At 32.6% G+C, this 15,373-nt stretch overlaps 1 protein-coding gene across 1 annotated transcript in view; it reads left to right on the forward strand.

Annotated features, from left to right (window-relative positions):
- Nucleotides 1-1,840: 1,840 nt before the first annotated feature.
- The window catches only part of LOC134714982 (lysine-specific demethylase 3B-like), an 89,524-nt gene continuing 75,991 nt past the window's right edge, over nt 1,841-15,373 (forward strand). The window contains exon 1 of the mRNA XM_063576773.1: nt 1,841-2,123. Coding sequence (XP_063432843.1) covers nt 1,968-2,123 — 156 coding nt within the window. The 5' untranslated portion in view covers nt 1,841-1,967. The remainder of the gene's footprint in view (nt 2,124-15,373) is intronic.

Here is a 15,373-nt window from a genome sequence, read left to right on the forward strand (position 1 = left end):
TGGACATGTCAACAAAATATTGCAGTTATGGGTTAACTTGGCAGGTATCCAATATTAAATTTTTGGGAGATTTTATTGAAAATGTTTGATACTAAATACATTTAAAAGGATCTGATGATTTGTTATTAAAAGAGGATTTCAAACTTTACGGCAAACTTTAAAAGTTACTCCTGTACATGATGAGCAGGAAAAGAGCTGGTAAAACCGTATACAAGTATCATTGAAAGTTATGCACTTAATTTAAACTGGGAACAGTATATCTAATATATATGTTCCTGATTTAAAGAGTCTTTGAATTAAGTGCATAACTTTCAATGATGCTAATTAAGTCTTAGACCAAGTTAACAAATTATTTATTCAAAAATATGCAATCAAAATATGATTTGATATGACAAACTGAGCTCAATTATGACTTCAGAGGCAATAAACTCTAATATGGGAACAAGCTTAAAACTCATAGACTTTTTTTTAAAACCAAATTTCTTTTGCAGGGAAATTTTGAATATAGAAATAAAGTTAACAACATTCCGTATCAATGATCACTATTACGGGAGTGAGAGGGGGAGGTATAAAAATCTGACAAATTCAGAACGTATCTGAAAATTGTGTGGTTGTCTACTGATGTTGAGAATGAAATACGTTTTATTCTTCAGTGTCATAACTTGAACTTATGATAGTATGACACTACCCCCCCCCCCCCCCCCCCCCCCCGCTAACGGGAGAAAGTGAGCTTGATCTTCATATTATGAAGACATATAGTATATGATAAATATATAATCTTCAAATCAGTTTAAATGAGGTCTGGAGCTGGCATGTCAGTAATTGCTATTGGTCCTTTGTTAATGTATCATTGTCATTTTGCTTATTTTCTTTTGTTACCTATTCTCGGACTTCTTTAAAACTGAGTCTTTACGCATTGCTGTGTGTTTGTTTTTCTACATTGAATAGAGGAATAGGAGAGGGTTGAGATCTCATAAAACTTGTTTCACCCTGGCGCATTTTTGCGCCTGTCCCAAGTCAGGAGTCTTGTATGCTTTTTAATTTTAGTTCATATATATATTTCGGAAGGTGGAATAGCAACAACATGGATGGTATGATATTATGGTTGACTTGTGGAACATGTATGCTTGATGATGTTCTGTAGAATAATTTGTAGTTTGAACTTTCTTTAAGTGATGATCTCACCGATGCTTGCTTTTTCGTCTATCTCATCTGACCTGTGATTTATTTTCCAGACACTTCTTAAAGGATCTTAAATACTCATCATTTGTCTTGTTTGTTTTGTTAGTTTAAACATATGTTATTGTTCAAAAATGACAAATGGATTAGACACAAGTTTTCCAACTTAGTAACGTCTTCTCCAAAGACGTTTTGTTAGAATGGTTCCAATACTGATCCTGGATTTTGGACAAACCGTCAGTTAAATTCTGCCGAGTGGATCGAGTTTACCCTAGGGACAACGCATGCACGGATGTACGAAACCTTTACGAAAATATTACAATGCATCAATAATTCCATCATTTTTCAGTTCCCCCTCCCTATATTCCAAATTATATGGCAAGCGAACTTTATTGCTGTCAGTTGGATATAAAAAAAAAATACTTTCAAAATCAGTGCAATTACTGAATAACTACTAAACTAGTCCACATTTTAAGACCTGCCATGTTTTTGAAATAATTTCACCTAAAAAAAAATCTGTCAAATATAAATAAAGTAAAATTAAAGGAAGCTATCTTAAAAATATAGCCACAAGTTTTAAACAACATACAAACAAACAGTTTCTGTTAAACGATTGAACTATATTTTCTCCATTTGTTGATAAAATATGACCTATTGACCCCGTGTCAAATATGTGTGTTGTAAATTCATACGCTGCGTACGACAGTGTAAGATACGAAGGAATTTTGTTGTAAAGTTTTGTGATTTAGGAAGAATGTGAAATCTAATATGGGTTCTTGGTGAATGAAATGGCTTTTAAGTGTAGAGAGGATTTAGTAGGGAAGAGATTTCTATCAGTTCAGAGCCCAGGAAAACTAAAAGTTAACAAAATTTGTGAGTGGGAATGGCGGTCTGGATTTGTTCGAGCTGTTTCATTGAAAGATGTAACCTGTCCGGACCTTGGTGTAAGTATTATTTATTCAGGTAGTGTAACAAAATAAATGACAAGAACTAAAACATAATGCAATGAAACATCTTTTAGCTCAATTATAAGCTCAGATATTTAGTAAAATACCCATACATGGAATCTGTAGTTGTTTGCAATGTATGTTTGGGGACCGTCTCAGAGCTGAAATAAAGTTTGTCAGCTGCAGTGAAATTGTGAGACTTATATTTGAGAGAATCTGTTGAAAAATACCATAGCTAAAAAATGTTGTATTTATTTATTTACTTACGAATTTAAATAATTGGAAGGGGAGATCATTATTTTGTTTCCTGTTATCTTGTGGAAGGTGTGGCTTATTTCGTACACATATTTATTTACAATAACATTCATTTTAAGGATTTTAAGGAGTGAAATGGTTTTTAATTGTCATATACGTACATGTAAATTTGGACATTAAAATCTTACTGGTATTGTCCATACATGTTAATCTTATTTTCATACTAAGAAATTCTCTGGAAACTAACCGCCAAAATTTAATAACTCAATAGCTTTTATATGTCTGGGTTTGATCATTTAATTTAGCCCTGCTACAATTTATAAAACACCACAAAAGTTTGAATCCTGTCTTTTCATTACTGTAGTGTACATGGTAGCTGTTGTTTCATGTTGATGATTTGTTGCAATTTTAGCATGTTTAGTACATGTATGTAAATCTTTTTGAAGACATTTCACCCAATTCAGCAATTGACCTAGGCCTTCTTCAGTTCCTTTGCTATCTTATCTAAACTACATGGTAGATCAGTCACCTTTATCAAAGCTTTTAGATGTTAAGCCATTATGTTGATGTCAACCTTCTTTAAATATACAAATGTACATGTAGCTAAGAGCATTTTAGTGCTTGACTTCTACATGTACATGTTACGTTTATACATGTAGTAGAGACGTTTGTTCATCATTGAAGACATTTTGTTTTCTCTATTGGGTTGCTTGCTACAAATGTATTTTATTGATTTTTTAAACAAAGAAAAACATATATTAAGGTCATAAATGTACATGTGCCACATGTATATATGTGTACCTTCGTTTTCTTTGTTTAATACAAAACAAAACTGACATTAAATTTAAAAAAAATGTTTACATCAAAAATGCACCAAACACATATTCAATGAGACATTAAAATTTATATCACTATAATACATGTACATGTACATGTATTGATAGGTGCAATCGTCAATATTCAGCCAGTAACAGTCAAAATCCCATGCAATTTTTTGGATGCTGCTGTATGTTATTGAAATTTGCCTCATGTCCTTTCATGCAATTATTTAAAACAGTCATCAACAATATAACTTTATAAGGCCCCACATCATTCAAGCACTTCAGTAATCAACATCCAAATGGCAATACAATCTACAATCATTAGGAAAAATACAAACAGTATCGTATAGCATGTACATGTAGAGTAACAATCATTAGGAAAATACAAACACAGTCAACAACAGTCCATATTCATGACATCATCACTATCACCAGGAAAAATACAAACAGTCATTGTCACTATCACCAGATAAATACAAACACAATCATCAACATTCCAGTCATCATCACTATCACCAGGAAAAATACAAACAATCATCAACAAACAATCTACCATCATTGTTAAAATCACCACGAAAAATACAAAGTCAATAAACAGTCCACCATCATCATCACAATCAACAGGAAAAATACACACAGTCAACAACTGCCCACAGCACCATCATAGTCACAATCTGACACAAAGAATAATTCAAACACTCAGAGCTCCAGATAAATCCAGAGCAATTTGAAAAAAATATGACAGCATGTAATACGCTATTAAATTGGATAAACGTTGAGAAGATCGAAATGTTTTATAAAATAGGTATACCTTTTGAGCAACAGTAAATTCCAACAGGGACCCATTACAGCTCTATTTTTGGAACGAAAGGACATTTCCAATTATAAATATTATAAAAAAAGACTTACATGTATGCGAGGACTGTAATCAGATAAGGGTGAGTTACGCAAACGATTGCAAATAAAAGCGTTAAAAACTCATGGTTTTGGCATATAATTGGGTTTTCCTTTGAATTAATTGGGTTAATGAACTCTGCAATGGGCTACTGCATTGGGTTTTTCTTCATTTGAATTGCGTGATCACGCAAATACTCAGCTTATCTGAAGCTCTGAACACTATATATTATCAAATCCAGAGTCATTGTCGCGATTACAATCACAAGAAAAATACAGACACAAATTACTGTTCCTTTCAATTTTTATATTAGACTGTACATATTTAATACAGAATACTCTTGATGATTAATTGCTTGAGATATTATACATTTGTACTCATACTTAATTTGTCTATTGTTGAAGACTGTAGGCCTGTTCTAGAGATACTATTTTGGGGTCAGTCTACAATGTAGTTTTAAGGAGACTTAATTCTTCCTTAATAATAGACCCTTCTCAATTTATTTTCTATTTGTTAGACATTTGGTCAGTCACACAGTGTATCCTTCTGTTCATTGATGATGCAATATTTCTGAGTGTTATTGTATGTCAGTGTCATAATTAATAAATAACTTTAAAATTCATAGAATGATGTAGTTTTGTAGCCTCTTACATGTAGGTAGAGGTACAAGATAGGAGGTTATACATTTGTACATGTACATAATAATCCATTTGGTGTACTAAAAATGTACATGTACATGTACATTTTGAGTATGTCAGGTTTACTCATTGTGAAAAACAGTTTTAAACTGGTATCAGTTTCAGAATTATTCAGGCAGGCATATATTTTATTACTTCAAAAAATGCTCAGTGCAAATAAAGCTGTATATAGGTACTGAAGGTTAATAAAGATATTCTACACAAACTGACATGGTCCCTTAATGTATACATAATATACAACTTCAAGTATTCTGGGTTTTATTCTGTCTGGTGGAACATTTTCAAATTTGACTTTACAATTTAGGTAATATGTACATGTTTTATGTAACAAATTTATTCCTGAACATTTGTGAAAACAAACTCTTTCTTTGTTTGCCATCCATTTGTCAACAAATTGGTAAAGTGTTTACACTCCTGAGAATGGGGTGTATTGACATGAGTGGTCAATAAGTTTAAGGATCAATGACCAATTATTTGAATCTTTGTCTCCAATACACAGTTCATACCATTATATAATGTATTGTAGTTTCTCTGTACAATGTGATAAGATTAAGAATTCTACCATTGCAATGTACCAGAGGGCAATCATAACTTATTCATCTGAAATTATGGGATTATGGAATCTGTGCCACTGTATAACTTTGATAGGCATTGGAGGAAAAGTATGTCTTTTCAATAGTTCTTTTACAGAACATGCAGAAACTTGAATAATGTAATAATATGTTGGAAGTTGATTTGAAATGTTTGAAGTGAACCAGATTGTTTATTTTTATGATTCAATGGTACATTTTGTTTTTGTAAAATAAATTCGTAAATAAAGAAACGAATCTTTCTGGTATTAAATGAGAAATTTCTTACATACATATACTTCACTGAAAATATTATTCTGATTCCCAAATAATCAGATTTTTTAGCTCACCTGGCCCAAAGGGCCAAGTGAGCTTTTCTCATCACTTTGCGTCCGGCGTCTGTCGTCGTCGTCCGTCGTCGTCGTCCTGCGTCCGGCGTTAACTTTTACAAAAATCTTCTCCTCTGAAACTACTAGGCCAAATTAAACCAAACTTGGCCACAATCATCAGTGGGGTATCTAGTTTAAAAATTGTGTCCGGTGACCTGGTCAACCAACCAAGATGGCCGCCATGGCTAAAAATAGAACATAGGGGTAAAATGCAGTTTTTGGCTTATAACTCAAAAACCAAAGCATTTAGAGCAATTCTGACATGGGGTAAAATTGTTTATCAGGTCAAGATCTATCTGCCCCGAAAATTTCAGATGAATCGAACAACCTGTTGTTGGGTTGCTACCCCTAAATTGGTAATTTTAAGAAAATTTTGCTGTTTTTGGTTATTATCTTGAAAAATATTATAGATAGAGATAAACTGTAAACAGCAATAATGTTCAGCAAAATAAGATTTACAAATAAGTCAACATGACCGAAATGGTCAAATGACCCCTTTAGGAGTTATTGCCCTTTATAGTCAATTTTTAACCATTTTTCGTAAATCTTAGTTATCTTTTACAAAAATCTTCTCCTCTGAAACTACTGCGCCATATTAAACCAAACTTGGCCACAATCATCATTGGGGTATCTAGTTTAAAAATTGTGTCCGTTGACCTGGTCAACCTACCAAGATGGCTGCCATGGCTAAAAATAGAACATGGGATAAAATGCAGTTTTTGGCTTATAACTCAAAAACAAAAGCATTAAGAGCAAAACTGACAAGGGTTAAATTGTTTATCAGGTCAAGATCTATCTGCCCTGAAAATTTCAGACGAATCGATAGTCAATTTTTAACAATTTTCATAAAATTTGTAAATTTTTACTAACACTTTCAACTGAAACTACTGGGCCAATCATTATAGATGGGGATATATGTACGCAGCAAGAATGTTCAGTAAAGTTAGATCTACAAACATATCACCATCACCAAAACACAATTTTGTCACGAATCCATCTGTGTCCTTTGTTGAATATTCACATATACAAATGTACCAAGGTGAGCGACACAGGCTCTTTAGAGCCTCTAGTTTATGAAAAACATCACACAAAAAGCTTGATTGATGAACGATATCCTCAAACAAACAGAATTTCCATATAAACACTCGCCAAACCTGGGACAGCAAAAGAAAACAAATAAAAGTCAGTTGAAAAGGGTTCGGATGGATACAGAGCACATAGAAAACAACAAAAAAGGGCTTTAAGTGTCAGAGTACTCACAGTTAATGAAAACTACTACATTTGTACATGTAGTTTACAGCCAATAACAACAAGGTACAATGTACATGTAAAATATCAAAAGATTGACATTTAGAGATTTCTGTTTTTTAATCCTCAGTCAGTAAATGTATTTGGTACAAGTGTATTTCCTTATCCCATCACATGTCCAAGTATAATGTGTGTACATAAATCTTTAATATGTATGTACCAAATGTTCTTAACGTTTCTTTTAAAGGTTTTGATTGACAAGTTTTCCAGATATTTATAAAATATATATAACCCTATGGATTTAAAGTTTTCTTATTGCTTACATCCATTTTGTGAAGATTGTTTGGTATCAAAGCTTATTGGTTTCTTATTGATTTCAGAAAAAGGTCTTTATGGATTTAAACTTACAGTTGTATAGGCATGTTTTAAATTCAGAAACTAGTATCTTTTGACTTTATCTAGTCTTTATTTACATGAACATGAATATTCAAATGTTAAAGGAACTGTGAAATATATCAGTGGCTAAGACAGGAATTTAATATGTTGGACTATCTCAAAAGTTAAAGCTAGAAAACTCTATAGTGCAGTCACAAAATGTCAATAAAGGCTGGGATTTCCATATTTGATTTTAAGCCTCAAAAATTTAGGCGGAGCTTCCTTATTTAGATTATAAAAAACCCAAATCTGTCCATCCCAGTGTCCCACTAAACAAGAGCTGGTGGTCATGGATTTTAAAGAAAATGTTGCAAATTGACAGGTTTTTGTTCTCGAAGTTGGTCTTGAATCTTGTTTCAATTTCTGCTCCTGTTAATTAATTAAGTAGAGCCAGTGTTTAAGTCTAGATCATGATGAGTTACTAAAGCTGTCCAATAATGATCAATGACCTGTAATGACAAAGGTTGAAAGTGGTTTGCAAAATCTTTTGGTCAGTTTCAGAGCTTTATATTGGCTAGGTTTGCATCACAACAGATAATTTCTAGCAAAAGATTCCATCTGTTTGATTTTAGTGTTTTTATACGACCGCAAATTTTGAAAAAAATTTCGTCGTATATTGCTATCACGTTGGCGTCGTCGTCGTCGTCGTCCGAATACTTTTAGTTTTCGCACTCTAACTTTAGTAAAAGTGAATAGAAATCTATGAAATTTTAACACCAGGTTTATGACCATAAAAGGAAGGCTGGTATTGATTTTGGGACTTTTGGTCCCAACATTTTAGGAATTAGGGGCCAAAAAGGGCCCAAATAAGCATTTTCTTGGTTTTCGCACTATAACTTTAGTTTAAGTTAATAGAAATCTATGAAATTTTGACACAAGGTTTATGACCACAAAAGAAAGGTTGGGATTGATTTTGGGAGTTTTGGTTTCAACAGTGTAGGAATTAGGGGCCAAAAAAGGGCCCAAATAAGCATTATTCTTGGTTTTTGCACAATAACTTTAGTTAAAGTGAATAGAAATCAATGAAATTTAAACACAATGTTTATGACCACAAAAGGAAGGTTGGTATTGATTTTGGGAGTTTCGGTCCCAACAGTTTGGGAATTAGGGGCCAAAAAGGGACCCAAATAAGCATTTTTCTTGGTTTTCGCACCATAGCGTTAGTATAAGTAAATAGAAATCTATGAAATTTAAACATAAGGTTTATGACTATTAAAGGAAGGTTGGTATTGATTTTGGGAGTTTTGGTCCCAACAGTTAAGGAAAAAGGGGCCCAAAGGGTCCAAAATTAAACTTTGTTTGATTTCATCAAAATTGAATAATTGGGGTTCTTTAATATGCCGAATCTAAAAATGTACTTAGATTTTTGATTATTGGCCCAGTTTTCAAGTTGGTCTACATTAAGGTCCAAAGGGTCCAAAATTAAACTTAGTTTGATTTTAACAAAAATTGAAACCTTGGGGTTCTTTGATATGCTGAATCTAAAAATGTACTTAGATTTTTGATTATTGGCCCAGTTTTCAAGTTGGCCCAAATCGAGGTCCAAAATTAAACATTGTTTGATTTCATCAAAAATTGAATAATTGGGGTTCTTTGATATGCCAAATCTAACTGTGTATGTAGATTCTTAATTTTTGGCCCAGTTTTAAAATTGGTCTAAATTAAAGTGCAAAGGGTCCAAAATTAAACTAAGTTTGATTTTAACAAAAATTAAATTCTTGGGCCTCTTTGATATGCTGAATCTAAACATGTACTTAGATTTTTGATTATGGGCCCAGTTTTCAAGTTGGTCCAAATCAGGATCTAAAATTATTATATTAAGTATTGTGCAATAGCAAGTCTTTTCAATTGCACAATATTGTGCAATGGCAAGAAATATCTAATTTCACAATATTGTGAAATAGCAAATTTTTTTTTAATTAAGAGTTATCTTTCTTTGTCCAGTATAGTAAGCAAGAAATATCTGCAAGAATTTTTTTTAATTGGAGTTATCTTTCTTTGTCCAGAATCAACTTAAATCTTTGTTATATACAATATACAATGTATATTCACTTTTTACTACCAACTGGTAAATTTAAATAATCTTTACCATTCAGTGATAACAAGCAGTTTTTTTACATCTTAATATTTTATGATGTATTTAAATGAGTAGTAATTGTTGCAAACTCCATTAGAATATTTTAATTGAAATTAGTTTTGGAATAAGGGAAAGGGGGATGTGAATAAAAAATTGGGTTCAATTTTTCTCATTTGAAATTTCATAAATAAAAAGAAAATTTCTTCAAACATTTTTTTGAGAGGATTAATATTCAACAGCATAGTGAATTGCTCTAAGAGAAAACAAAAATTTTAAGTTCATTTGAATACATTCATTCTGTGTCAGAAACCTATGCTGTGTCAACTATTTAATCACAATCCAAATTTAGAGTGGAATCCAGCTTGAATGTTGTGTCCATACTTGCCCCAACCGTTCAGGGTTCAACCTCTGCGGTCGTATAAAGCTACGCCCTGCGGAGCATCTGGTTTAGACCTACATTAATACTATTAACACATTGTTCCAACCATTTGTCTAAAATCACCTTCCGTTTTTTGTGGGGTTCTTGTTGCTTAGTCTTTGGTTTTTTGTTGAGCCTTCGACTTTTGTTGCAGAAAGCTTGACACAGGGATAGTGATGCAGCTACGGCGGCTTCAGTGGTGTAAGCTAACTTCTTAAAAGCTTTATATTTTAGGTGGAAGACCTGGATGCCTCATACTTTGTACAAAGATGCCTCATGTTACGACCTTTCCATCAGTCCAATGTCCTTGACCTCATTTTCATAATTCAGTGACAACTTGTAAAAAAAGTTCTGATTTTTTGTAATGTTGAATTCTCTCTTATAAGTAATAGGATAACTATATTTGGTATGTGTGTACCTTGCAAGGTCCTCATGCATGTCAGACAGTTCTCACTTGACTTCAACCTTATTTCATGGATCAGTGAACAAGGTAAACATTTGGTGGTCAAGTCTATATCTCAGATACTATAAGCAAAAGGTCTTGTATATTTGGTGTATGGAAGGACTGTAAGGTGTACATGTCCAACTGGTAGGTGTCATCTGACCTTGACCTCATTTTCATGGTTCAGTGATTATAGTAAAGTTTTTGTGTTTTGGTCTGTTTTTCTTATACTTTATGCATTAATAGATCTACTATATCTGATGTATGGAATGATTGTAAGGTGTACATGTCTAGCGGACAGGTGTCATCTGACCTTGACCTCATTTTTATGGTTCAGTGGTCAAAGTTGGATTTTTTAGTTTTGGTCTATTTTTATGCCCCACCTACGATAGTAGAGGGGCATTATGTTTTCTGGTCTGTGCGTCCGTCCGTCTGTGCGTCCTTTCGCTTCAGGTTAAAGTTTTTGATCAAGGTAGTTTTTGAAGAAGTTGAATTCTAATCAACTTGAAACTTAGTACACTTGTTCCCTATGATACGATCTTTCTAATTTAAATTCCAAATTAAAGTTTTGACCCCAATTTCACGGTCCACTGAACATAGAAAATGATAGTGCGAGTGGGGCATCCGTGTACTTGGGACACATTCTTGTTTCTAATACTTTATGTAATTGTTCAACTATATTTGGTGTATGGATATATTTTATGATCTATATGTCAGTCATGCAGGTTTTATTTGACCTTGACCTCATTTTCACGGTTCATTGCTAAGTGTTAAGTAGTTGTGTTTTGGTCTGCTTTTCTTAATTTATAAGCAAAAGGTCAACTATATTTGACGTAGGGAATGATGGTTAGCTGTATATGTCTGCCTGGGATGGGTCATCTGACCTTGACCTCATTTTCATGGTTCATTGATCAATGATTATTTTTTTGGTTAATGTTGAGTTTATGTGACAGTTGTAATAAAGCTTTATATTTAGGACTATCAATATAATATCAATGATTAGTAAAGAAGGTGAGACATTTCAGCGTGTGCACTCTTTGTTGTGTCTTCCGTAATATTATTTGTCTGTTTGTCTTTTTATTTTTAGCCATGATATATCATTAAATATTCTATTTACTGTTAGTAGATTTGAACTTAAATATCAGTTATTAAAAGTGCTTTGTGATATTTTCTTATTCTTTAGAGCAAAGATAATTTTTTAATACAAAAAAGGTGCCTTGGATTTATTTCATTTGTCCAACCTTTAGATTCCCTCTCAAGCTGTAATATATATATATTAAGTTTAATTCTTTTGAGATGTTCCCTTTATTTTTCTATTCATTCAGTCAAAAGAATTCTCTTTGTGTAATTCACCCAATTTGAACTGTGGTTTGAAAACTACACAGAGAAGAAGTATTTAATTCAAAATCTCAGCATAATGTCATTGTAATATCTTTGCTAATATGACATAGCTGTCTCTTGAATCACACAGGTTGTGGAAAAACTAGGTCAACTGTCAATGTGTATTTTATTTACACATTGTACCTGTTTTTAAGATGTCTGGAATATATGGTAAACTTAAAGGTTGTTATTCTTGGTCAAGGTCTTATTCTTGAGTACCCACATACTATACAATCATGTTTCTTTATTGAATTTCAAACCTAATGGACCCACTCATATACCTCCTGCATATGGCCATTCATTCACTAACAATAAGTTTTTAGTTATTCAAAAATTTTGTGTTGAAAATGTTTATTTTAAAACACAGGGGTCAAATTTAAGCTGCCTTTAGTGTACCATGTGTACTGGCCAGCTGTACTAGTGGTCTGAAAAATCTACTGATCCGGCTCCAAATCTTCTGGTCCTGCAAAATTCCAAAAATGACATTCATTTGACATAGACTAATATAAATGATAGATGTTAACTTCTTTTTTCATTCTTTATTTTACATATGTTAGACAAGAAAAATAGATAAAAATAAAATGTCAACATTGTCTTCCTCCTCACGACAACCATAGGGTATCTGTCCAGAAATGTTCCACATTTCAATAGCCGGGACCGGATCAAATGATGCTACATCTTCAGTGTGAAACATTATGAATAATAGATCTGACAAAATAGTTGGACGAAATTTTGATGTGAATCATTCTAAACAAGTTTCATCTCTGAAAACCCCTTTTCTACATCATCAATTTTACAAACTTTTATTCCAATTTTCCTTTTGAATGTCACTTATTCAAATTTTTTTTGTCCAGCGGTTTAACTTCGTCCAAAAATTTCTACATTTTGTGTTGTTGTGAAGTAGGTTCCCCCGAGATATTAATTAATTTTATCAAATGTAATACATGTACTAAATACCCCTAGATTGCTAGAACCTTGTGATTGATTTTGCAGGTATTTTTTTGTGTGTACACAAACCGAATTTGCGAAGCAATCAGTGATTTTTATTGACAAATTTCTACTGGTCTGCCATACCACCAGCTGAAAAAATCCACTGGTCAGACCTATATCTGCTGGTTTAAAACCACCTGTGCTATTTTAGACCCCTGAAAACAGTTTGCAACATACTTGACTGAAGACCAATTTTCTGTCACATTTCTTGTGAGTCTCAACAAAGTTTTGCAAATACTCACTTTTCTGGGATATTGGACTGACAATGACAGACTAGTGGCTAAGAGTGCAGACTGAAAATAGTAATTGATCTAGTGTCCTGGTAATTTATATTTCTAGGTTAACTAATAATTTTAACCTGTGCATTAAATATTCATAATTGAAGATCATCACATACTTTATGGTAAAAAATATGCTGACATTTTTTGTCTGTGGAGAAGGGGTGGGTGTGTGTGTGTGGGGGGGGGGGGGGGGGGGGTAACTTCATTATTACAGTGTACATGTATGTTACAGTTGTTATTAAAGTAATCTCTATATGATGTTTTACATTTTACATCAGTTACACTTACAGGGTTCCCTAAAAGAAATTTTCCTAAGTTTTTATATATGGATACCAGTATTAAAAATTTGCTTACCCATATATATACATTTATGTTAATACTAGATTTTTTTGGACAATGTCAGATCTTATTTAAAAGCATTTCTTGATGCCAAGGTGCTCTTTGAATTTTAGTATGGAAGAACAATGTCACTGTATGATTTGCTAGTGTGGTGTATACTGCAAGATTTAAAGGGGATGTATAAAGCTTTAAAAGTTTTGTGTGTACAGGAACAACTTGAAACTCGTGTTAACATATTAGATGTTCTTTTTTAGGGTCATTGCCCTAATCACCTTCTGTTAGTGTATCAGTGTACATGAACAGTTAAAAATAACTAATGCCAACAAAAGTCTATGCCAACAACGTTAATCTATGCTATAGTGCACTTGTAAAACACCACAAACTGAATGTCTGCTCATCTTTTAGTTTCAAGTTTGAAAGTTCTTGCGACTACTTAATTATGACCCACCTACAATAGTAGAGGAGCATTATGTTTTCTGGTCTTTGTGTCCGTTCATATGTTCGTTCGTCCGTCTGTTACACTTCAGGTTAAAGTTTTTGGTCAAGGTAGTTTTTGATGAAGTTGAAGTCCAATCAACTTGATACATGTTCCCTATGACAAGATCATTCTAATTTTAGTGCCAAATTAGAGAATTTATTCCAATTTCACGGTCCAGTAAACATAGAAAATGATAGTGCGAGTGGGGCATCCGTGTACTGTGGACACATTCTTGTTTTCATCTTGTTTTATTTTCTATTTTGTCCAACTGATGTTTTAAATGGCTTTGAATTCAAAATATATAAATGTCTTTATGTGCCTATAAATGTCTTAGTAGTTAGATTCATAAACAGTAGATTGGTTACATAAATATCCTTCAATTCTTACATGTCACTAGACACAAATAAAGCTCCTATAATATATTTATATAAATACAGCATATACAACAGGCTAGTGTTATTTCAACTCACACAGAATAGTCGTGGAATAAATGAAAATTTCAAGCACAAGAAATTATGCAAATCCCTAATAAAAAATAATTCCAAAATGTAATAATAGCCTGTTATATATATATATTTTCCTTTCATTATAATCTGCTACACTGACTGATAATAATTCAACAATTGTCTTTTGTGAGTCTCAACGCTGAAAAGCAGGGGCACCATCTCTCTTTGATTAAGACTTAAGACAATTGTTCCATTTTATATTCATCAGAGTTAAACAGACTTTCCCCCTTTTATACTTGAAATTTTGCAAAAAATATTTCCCGTCTGGTATGAAACATAATTTTTTAAATAAATAATGAAATAAAATTGCTTTAAAGCTTGTTTTCAGAGTTTCAGATAATTGATATTAAAAAAAATCTGTAAAAGCTTATTAAAAATTGTAAAAAATCTGTAACAGTCAGGATGGGAAACATACAATGTATTCCTTGCTCTTACCATGGCCAGCATTTTGGCTCAGTTGCTATTTAATTATTCTTGCCAAATAAGGTCTTTTTCCTGACTAGCTCAGCAAATTAATCATTACTCTACTTTCCTGTGCTGAAATCTGTGCTAGAAAATCAATCATTGTCAGGAAAGCAGGCGAAACATTTCAGTGTGTACACTATTATCCTGCCTTTATGGAAAGAGTTCTATATAGCACCACCACTGAATAAGCTATAATAAATTATTGTGTTCTTTTAGTATGAAACTCTTACCCCTTTTACAATAGAAAGTTTATACATTATGCTTATAAATCAACACCACCAATGAATTTGTCACTGCAGGCAACTTTGGATGATGCAAGCATTAATTTTCAGATTTATATTTAAAAAAGAAATATATCATTATACATGTACATGTACCAGCTATTTGATAAATAAAAATCACATACAAAAAAACGTTGCCTTCATGTAAGAATCACTTATATCTTCATTTTTGAAGGTATTTTAGGAAATTTTGGTTACAACATGCTGTGTTGTTGTATTATTGCCTGCAGATATTTCATTTGAACATCTGCCATTGACATTCACTTGATTTGAACCATAA

This window comes from Mytilus trossulus, chromosome 4, assembly GCF_036588685.1.
Source record: "Mytilus trossulus isolate FHL-02 chromosome 4, PNRI_Mtr1.1.1.hap1, whole genome shotgun sequence".
Taxonomy (NCBI): domain Eukaryota; kingdom Metazoa; phylum Mollusca; class Bivalvia; order Mytilida; family Mytilidae; genus Mytilus; species Mytilus trossulus.